The following is a 9390-nucleotide window of genomic DNA, read 5'->3' as shown; positions in this document are numbered from 1 at the left end:
TCTGGGCACCGCCGAGGCAAGTGCGCCCCCTGGTGGGGAAATGTCTCACGGCTCCTTCAAAGTTTGCCTCCAGTCTGACCTCCAGGAAACCTCTGAGAATGTGCCGATCTTGTGGGCTTCTTTTCCACTTTCTGCAAGTTCTAACTTGCATGTAGAACTGGGAAGAGCCACAGACATGAGCTGGTCCTGCAAATGCAGGACCTGAGCCTCACACTGGAACCCCAGGTACCTTGCAGCCTGCCCTCCTGGGAAGGATACTTCCAAACTCCACACAGCCTAGCCCGGGGGTTTCCAGTCCTGGCTGAACTATAGTACCAGCTGGGGACACTTACAACGTGCCACAGGCCTGGCCCCGCTGGGAAATCCAGGCACTGGTATTTCCAGATGTGCCCTCCCCCATGTCCGCATCTGACCTCCACTGCATTGTGATTTGAACTGCAGCCAGGGTGGAGAACTATAGAATCACTTAGGGTGCTTAGGAAAGATGGGGTTTCCAGATTCTACCTTAGACCTGCTGGATCAGAATCTGAGAGAGGGAGGTCTAGAAACCTGCTTTCTAAAACGAAGACCTGAGGTGATTTTTATAAATCGTGAGGTTGGCAAAGCACTGGGAGACCATCTTCATCTTTAGGGGAAGGTGGTGGGGTCCTGGGAGGTGATGAGCCAGCCCTGGGCCTTGCAGCTCTTGGCCAGCTGGGGCCCGAGTCTTGGGAAAGCACTTCAGAGAGGCAAGGTGGTGGTGCCCAGGCTGTAGGTCCAGGCTGCTAAGCCAGAAGGAGGGACTCATTTCTTATCCTAGCTCTTTTCAGTCCTATCTCCAAAGGCACCCTTAGGTCCTCTCAGAGTCCTCCTCATCTGTGAGCCGTGAGGGTCAGATTTGTCTCTGTCTGGTGCTCCCCCTGACCCTCCACAGGGGCGGTCTGCTCTCTGGTGCCCTAAATTCCAGCTTAGCTCCCACCGGCCATGCCCCCTCATCCCAGGGTCTGGGTGTGACAGCCCCAATTCCAGAGATTCTGGGGGAGATGAGGTGTGGCCATAAGCCCCCTCCAGGGTGGGGAAGGCCGAGTCACATTTTTTTTTTCTTGACAGACTCAGCAGCCACCTCCCCCAAGAGCCCTTGGTTCCAAGGGGGTGGGGGTGGAGCCGCAATTCTCTGGGGGCCCCCACTGCCCCGTGGACAGAGTTCCCTGTTCCTGGAGCCCTCTGCCTCCTAAATACTGGACCGCCCAGGGGAGATCTGTCCAAGCCCCAGTCTGACCACATTGCTGGCTACACACACACACACACACACACACACAGGTCTCCTCGTGAGACTTACTCGGTGACTCTGCCTGATTTACCGGTACAAACACCTCCTACTCCTGAGAGTGCTGTGCTCCCTACATAATAGCTTATGGCAAGGGGCCGGGGGCAAAGAATGGGTTCAAATCTGGGGTCCAGCACTGGCCAGCTAAGAGCCTTGGGACAAGCTGGCGGTGTAGAGTCTCTGCCATTTACTTCTTGTGTGGAGAAGAGTGTAGGCATAATGACAATGGTGATGCCTACTTCACAGAGCTGTTCAAGAATCTATAGACAGTTTGGGAATGTACTCTGGAAATCACAAAGACTATACGGACACGTGTCCTTCTTTGCCTAGTCACCTCTGTTTCCCTGCAGAGGCAGCCCCCTCTGTGAGGTTCTCCCAGGCCAGCAGCAATGCCCTTCCCCTCCCCCAGTACTCTGCTGCCCAGTCCAGCTGGGTCCACATCCCCATCCCAGCACTCATGAGTAGTGTGACCTTGGGAGTACTACCCAGGCTCTTTTGTGTCTGGGTTTCTTCCTCTGTACATGGCATGGTAATAGTCCTACCTTCTTGGGTTATCACAGGATCAGAAGCGTCAAAACATGGCAAAGGGATGGCCAGGGATTCAAAGGGTGGGAGGGAAGAACAAATACCAGCATAAGGGATTTTTAGGGCACTGAAACTACATATGATAGTATGATATTGGTGACATATCATTTATGCATTTATCTAAACCCATAGAACACAACACAAAGAGTGAATCCTAATAATATATTAATGTAAACTATGGGCTTTAGTTAATAATAACGTGTCGATTTGTTTCATCAGTTGTAACAAACGTACCACACTATTGCAAGATGTTAGTAAAAGGGAAAATTGAGGGGCGGGTTGAGGGGTAGATGGGCATTCTTTGTACTTTCCGTGTATTTTTCAGTAAACCTAAAAGCTAAAAAAATCTACAATAATAAATCTATTTCATAATAATCTATTATAATAAATCTATTCTAAATAAAACAAAAAATAAACAGCGAGCCCCCTGAGCAGTGCGAAGCCTTGAACGGTTTTGGTGTTACCATCGCCTGATCATCTGCGCATGCGCCTGGTCCCGAGACTGGAGCCTGGGGCGCTCCCTCCTCTCTCTGCGTGCACCCAGCACCCTTGTAGCTACCGCTGTCGCTGTCGGAGCAAAGCATCCCGGAGGCCAGGATTGCTGAGGTGAGGGCGCCACCTGCTGGCCCTGCTCAAGTCTCCCCTAAAGGCAATGACCGTGGAGTCTTCTTCGGTGTTGTCCTTGGAGCTGGGAGCTCCACCGGAAACCCAGGGCCAACAGCGAGTCCCTTGCTGCGCCACTCATGCAAACCACCTACGTCATGTAGCGATGTCCAGGCTTGTCACCAGTAACGACACGGCAAAGGTCAGATCTTGTGACTTTATTACAGAAGAGTCCCAAAGTGCTGGAGTGCAGTCTAGGTCAGAGCTACCGGCCCAGAGCCGAAGCAGGTGGACACTTCTCGGAGCGGACAACTCGGAGGACCCAGTCCTGCTTCTGGGGTAGTAGAGAGGGAGCCGCACCGGGGCGCGGTCCGCACAGGTGGGAGCAGCGCGATTCCTAGCCACTTGCCGCGGACTTCTCGCTTTGGGCGCCAGCACAGGGGAGTCTTACAACGATGCCAAACACTTAACGGTGTGCCAGGAGTGTGCCAGGCGCTATTCTGAACATCTTACTGGGGTTAACTAATGTAATCCTCTTGAGGAACATAAGGAGGTAGGTACTATTATGGTTCTCCCCCACTGTACAAACGAAACAGTGGAGGCACAGAGAGGCTAAATAACTTGCCCAAGGTCACACAGCCCAAGAAGGGTGGGACTGCGATGGGATCTCCGGACTCCATGCTGCGTGACCCACCTGTGAGGCTGCCTCTCTCTCTCCTTCCCTCATCTAGAAACGGGCCTATCAATTCCTCCCTGCCCTTCCAGTCGGCCTGGGGCTGGGGTAAGAGCCTCGAGGTGAACACGCTTCGTCAGTTCTACAGGTTGGGCAGGGGCCGCGAGACGTCTCCGGGCCCTGCCGCCACCAGACCTGTGTCCTCGAGCCGGGCCTAGGGCTGGAGCTCGTACTGCCCTTCGGTGGCCGTGTGGAAGTCCTCGAGCACCGACTGCAGGAACTCGAAGGTGGGCCGCTCCTCCGGCCGGCTCCGCCAGCACTCGGTGATGACACCGTGGTACAGCTGTGGCGGGCACGTGTCGGGGCGCGGCATGCGGTAGCCGCGCTCCAGGCAGCGGATGACCTCTGGGTTGCTCATTCCTGTGGAGGGGATGGAGAGCGAGGCTGAGGGCGGGGCCGAGGTGGGGCGCACAGACCGACGTCCCCTCCCTGGCAGGTCACCTGGCTGTCTGGCTAGTGCCACCCCTAAACATCCCTCTATTCACTTTCCATCGCTTGGAGGACAGCTGGAGAGGAGGCTGTGGGGCCGGTCCTCCGGGTGGGGAACCCTGCCTTGCTTAGCTGGGACTTCCCCACCGCGGCCCAAGCCCATCACTCACTGGGAAGGCGCTTCATGAAGGCACACCAGCCCGCCCAGGGACACGGCTCTTCCGCAGGTGGCTAAGCTGCCCACGCCCTCCAGACATGGGACAGGGAGACTGGGAGATTTCACAGTCAGGAGAGGGCTTTGGGGAATCCACCCAAGGTGGAAGGCCAAGGGGGAGACGACCCACCCCCAACGGAGAACAAACCAATTCAGGGTAAACTTGAGTTCAGACCCTGACCTGTTCTTACTTCCAGAGTTCGGAGGCTCACTGACCTCTGCTGACCGAAGGGCATGCGGCCCCGTTGCCAGAAGCAACGTTGAGGAAGGAGGCGGAGCCTCCGTCCCCAGAGTGACATGCGTGGGTCTCTGTTCCGACTGCGGGGACTCCATTCTGGCACGTGTGTGGGCAGCCCCAGGCACTAAGCATGGGATATCTGTCATCACAGCCATTTCAGGACAGCAGGGAGCCCACCTAGTCCCTACAGGATGAAGCCACCTACCTGGGTAGGGTACACGCCCGTAAGTGACGATTTCCATCAGGAGGATTCCAAATGACCACACGTCTGCTTTGATGGTGAACACCCCGAAATGGATGGCCTCTGGGGCAGTCCACTTGATGGGGAACTTGGCGCCTGTGAGAAAAGCCATGAACAGCTTTGTGAGGCCATGGCTGACTGTCCCTATGCACCTGCTCCCTCCCCTTGGCAGGGCTTGGACCACTGTATACAATGGAGATGCTTCCAGAGAGCCACTAAGCCCCACTAGGACACATGGCCAGGCACGTGCAGATACTACTGGGGCTCCATAGTGCAGAAGGGCAACGTGACACAAATGCCACCTCCATCACCCCGACTGGGTCATTGCCCAGTGGGCTTCAGAGGGCCACCAACATGTGTTTCCACCTGGGACAGAAGAGTCATTCTCCGCCTCATGTGTTTAACCACAGGAATCACAGCTTGGGCAAATCCCCTTAACTCGTCCCTGCCTCAGTTAATCCCTTCCTGCCGAATGGAAACGATGACGGATGACTCATGTCCCACCTAGGGTCCCAGTGAGGAGGGGATTCCAATCCTGCTGTCCCAGGAAGCCCTGTGGACAGCTGCAGCCCTGGCCAGCATTCAGAGTAAACTGCACAGCTTGGCACTGGATTTCCCCTTACCTCGCCTCGCTTTCTTGGTCTCTCCAGCCAGCTTGAAGCTTCCTCAGCTGACGAGCCCTATTGATCCTTCTCCCGTGCCAACTGATTAACATGCTCAGCTAACATTGCTTGCTTGCCAGCTTACTTGATCGATGTATTGGACCGTTTCAAGTCCCCTTGGGAAGAGAAGCCCCACCTCGGGTATACTAAGGAACTAAAGCAGAGTGCTCTGTGGGAACCCTAATTCAGCTATAAGCGTTTGCTGCTCACGCTTCAGAAAAGTGTTTTCCAAAGTGTGTTCTGTGAAAAGCTAGTTCTGTGGGGCATTGACGGAAAAAGTATCTCGGGCTCCAATTCGTTTGGGAGCGACCAGGCGAAGCCCACGTACGCCGCTCCTTTGCTGCAAGACTTCTCAGGGCCTTTCGTATGTTGGTGTGCATCAGGAATCTCTGAAGGAGGCCTGGATGGACCATGCAGCATCTCCAAACCTACTTGACCCCAAAACCGTTCCTCATAGTGCCCTGCAGAGCGCCTCTAGGGAAACGCTGATCTAGGTGGGTGTAAGGCCAGAACTGTGAAAACCACAAAGCTTCTCAGATCTCTTCACACAAGGCTCTGCTCTGTAGCAACGAGGAGAAGTCCAAGGGGGTTTAGGGAGGTGGGGAAAGTAAGGCCCAAGGTCTCCCTGTAGATGGGGGCTCTCCTCACCTTCTTGGACAGTGTATTCACTGTCAATGATGCGGGCCAGGCCAAAGTCAGCGATTTTGCAGCACAGGGACTCAGACACCAGGATGTTGGCTGCCCTCAGGTCGCGGTGGATTGAATTCATTTGCTCGATATACGCCATTCCTTCGGCAATCTGAGGGAACAGGTCACACAGTGAAAGACAGCAGAGGGACCTCTGTGCAAGGATGGAGACCACCCAGCGTCCCCTGCACAGCCCCTGTCAGCAGAGGGAGGACCCTGTCTGGAAGGCCAGCCTTCATCCTCTCACAGCCTGGAAGGGGCAGGAACGCTTGGGAGTGTGTGTTTGGCTGTTGGTAGGTGCATAGAGGGCGGTTCTGCTGCTGGGGAAGGAGCAGCTCCCTGAGTGGAGAGGGAAAATGGCTTCAACCACTCCTCCGTTAGACAAGCCAAGAACTCCAGCCGCCTAAAAGCCCAGCAAGGCATATCCGCTGGTGTCAGAGCCAGAGAGACCTGAACCCCCACCCACTTCTCTCTCCTTGCAAGTGTCTGCAGGGGAGGAAGATAGCAGAATGAAAGCAGGAGAAAATGAAGGTCTCTTAGGGGGCAGGGGAAGAGGACAGGGAAGGAAAGGGTCTCATCTCCTTGCCACACTGGACTCCCTGTTCCTGGAGCGGCGAGCCCTGGATTGGAGTCCTTGACCTCCACCCCTGGAAGGTTGCTTAAGCTCTCTGAGGGGTCACTGTCCTGACTAAGAATTGAGCGAAGGGGGCTCCAGGGTATGGAGTTGAGGTGAGCATTAGGTGGCCAAGGCCCTAACCCAGCACCGCCCGAGGCAGGCGCTCAGAGCATACGCAGAATCCCAGTGGCACTCAGGCAGTTTCTGTTTCTGTCCCCGATCGCCAGCTCTGGGCCAGGACTAGCTGCTTGAGTTGCTCTTGTGTCTTTTAGTGGAGGACACTCATTCGGGTTTTATCCACTGTGCTCCCAGTTGACGGATGAAGACACTGAGACTAGAATGCCGGTTTCCCTCCTCAGATCTGCTATCGCCAGGAAGCCAGCACTGGAGTTTATCCCACTTCTCCCTATGTGTCTGTTTGCATTGGTTTATTCGTGAAGCCATTCACTTATTTATTCTTTTGCTAAATCATTCCATCAATATACATTTATTGGTATGGTTCTGGCCGGGGGGCTATGAAGCTGAATACCAAATCTCTGGTATCTAGACAGCATTTACTGGTACTCATCCCATTAACAAATATGTATTCAGCAGAACCAGAAATGATTTTTTTTTTAAAAAGGTTGAGAGGGACCCAGATGTGCTTTCGAGGAGAAGACTATAGGGCGCTCAATGCCAACAGAAACGCGTGCACCAAGTGCTCTGTGCCACTTTCCTGTCCAGGGAAACTTAATTTAATTTAATTTAACTTAGGTCTTGAACACCGATCAGGAGTTTGCCAGATGAGTTTGCCACTGATCAGGAGAATGCCAGGGTTCTGCCCAGGCATTCTGAGCAGAGGGGGAGCCTGAGCTCACAGGTGTGACAGCACTTTTGGGACCTTGGTGACTCTGCCAAGTAGGGCACGTGGGTGGTGGTTGTAGGGGAGGTTTGCATTACATCCTGCAAAGCAAGAAAAGGAGTGCCCAGAAGGGTAGTGTGTGTGTGCACGCATGCATGGTGAGGCGCTAGCATGATGAGAATGTGGTTAGAAGCCGTTTACCTGGAAGGTTCTGATTTTCTGGTTTCCTAACCCTTAGATTCTTGGCCACATCTAGGTCTAAATGCAGGTGGCTTTTCATATCCTTTGTCCCTTAGTGATCCAAGATTTCTCCAGGGATTGAGAAAGAGACAGAGAGAGAAAAGGAAAAGAAAGAAAGTAAAAGGGGTGGACAGGTTTATCACTGTGGTTTGAAACTGGTTAGCAGCGTGAATTTTCCGAGACCACTCACCAGCCTGCTCAAACCCATCTGTGCTTACCTCAGTGGAAAAAGGGCATCGTGACATCAGTTCCTGAACTGATACTAACAGCAGATAATACCAGATAAGGTGGAGATGGGGTGGTGTGGGGTGAGGGGGAGGTTTCCTCTCTGTAGCCGGATGTGTGTGTGTGTGTGTGTGTGTGTGTGTGTGTGTGTTTATGTGTCTCACAGGCTGACCACAGACCAGAACTTTTCTGCTGAGGGTCCCAGTTTTAACAGACACACACACTCAGGGCCACCAGATGTGTTTTCCTGCCAGTTAGAACCCTCAGCTAACTGAGGAATCCTCGGGGAGGAAAGATGCCTCCTCTCCATTTTACTCTTCACTTCATGAAGTCTGGATTGTGATTCACCTGCTGTAGAAGGCATTTCTGGGCACCATCAGAGGAAGAAGTGAGGTAACAGCAAAACATCTGCCTACAGTGTTAAATGGGATTCATGTGAACGGATGGGCTTCCCACACCATCCATTCTCCCTCTCTAGTAATAGGACTCACCTCATCCCATCCTGGCTGCCCAGAGTAGAGACTACATTTCCCAAGCTCCCTTGCAGCCTAGGTGTGGCCAGGTGACATGGTTGGTGGGGAAGAGGAGGGTGTTAAAGCAAGTCTAGTAGGTGACTTCAGGGACACGTCTCTACAGGGAACATGGTGGGCTTTCTTCCCCCTTACTTCGTCCTGCCTGCCGAGGAGAGGACAAGATGATGAAGTGTGAACAGCCGTCTTGGACAATAAGATGACATATGCTAAGTACCCAGCAGGTGGAAGAATCGTGTGGCTTTGAGGGGCGGACCCACCTACCTGCCCCAGACTACCCACCTCTGGATGTTTATGCATGTAAACCATTATTGCTTTGGGTTTTCTGTCCTTCACAGCCCAACTTAAATTTAATGGATACAACCTCTAAATAGCTGACTTTGTTAAGCCATAGGGCACAGAGGAGAGGGCCTTGGGTCCTGGGTCCTTTTGGGCATCACAACTCTCGGGGGCCGCTGCCCTCGGTAGCTCACAAACCTGGGCTGACATGTCGATCAGTCTCGGGAGGGACAGTCGGCTACCTTCATCTGTCTTCAGGAAATCCAGTAAGCATCCTACGGAAAGAGATGTGGCATCTGCCCTTCTGCAAAATGATCCAAACCTGGCTGTGCCAGACTCTCCCAAGCGTGGAACGCTCCCCACCTGGTGTCAGGAAGTACGGGGCGCCCTGTCAGATCTCTAGTACGTCAAAAGAAACCCACCCATCGCTGCAGAGTGCTTTCTGCTTTACAGAAATTCTACCCACAGTCCTCATAACACCCCAGGGGGCAGCGAATGTATTCCCAGCTGCTCAGAGGAGGTTGGGTTTCATCCAGGTTCGGGATCACCCAGCCAAGGAACCAGGCACAGAACCTGATCTTTGACTGTAAGTTCAGTGCTTCCTCCTCACGTGACTTTCCAAAGTGTCTCCTTGCCTCCTTCATCCTTTGTTGGTAGAGATTCTGCCTCCGAGGACCAAGGGGGCAAGAAGATGCGAATGGAGAGACCTGTCCCTGGGGTTTGGTGCAGGAGACCAATGCAGCTCCTCTTTGGTATCTAAGAGCTGGGAGGGATGGTCACCTGAGGTGGGGCTGAGAGGTGAGCAGGGGAGCCATCGTACTCCCAGCTCAGTGTGGGGTCCCCTTCAAGACGATTTCTAAGGAACTGTGTTATCATGGCACCTTAGGATCCTATAGGAAGCAATGGGCAATCAGGATCACAGAAAGGGTGGGAAGGAGGTCACAGGCTGAGGCCCGACCCC

General features: G+C 53.7%; 1 protein-coding gene across 3 annotated transcripts in view; it reads right to left on the bottom strand.

Moving 5' to 3' along the window:
- Positions 1–2075: 2075 nt before the first annotated feature.
- BLK (BLK proto-oncogene, Src family tyrosine kinase) overlaps positions 2076–9390 on the bottom strand; it is a 76952-nt gene continuing 69637 nt past the window's right edge. For all 3 annotated transcript variants that reach the window (XM_042935027.1, XM_042935028.1, XM_042935026.1), the window contains exons 10-13: positions 8628–8704; positions 5660–5810; positions 4314–4445; positions 2076–3587 (exon numbers count right to left, since the gene is read on the bottom strand). In XM_042935027.1, the coding sequence (XP_042790961.1) occupies positions 3382–3587; positions 4314–4445; positions 5660–5810; positions 8628–8704 (566 nt within the window). In that variant the 3' untranslated portion in view covers positions 2076–3381. The remainder of the gene's footprint in view (positions 3588–4313; positions 4446–5659; positions 5811–8627; positions 8705–9390) is intronic.

Source organism: Panthera leo, chromosome B1 (genome assembly GCF_018350215.1).
Source record: "Panthera leo isolate Ple1 chromosome B1, P.leo_Ple1_pat1.1, whole genome shotgun sequence".
In the NCBI taxonomy this organism is placed as follows: domain Eukaryota; kingdom Metazoa; phylum Chordata; class Mammalia; order Carnivora; family Felidae; genus Panthera; species Panthera leo.
The sequence above is the reverse complement of the archived record's forward strand: the minus strand, read 5'-3'. Positions and strand labels throughout refer to the sequence as shown.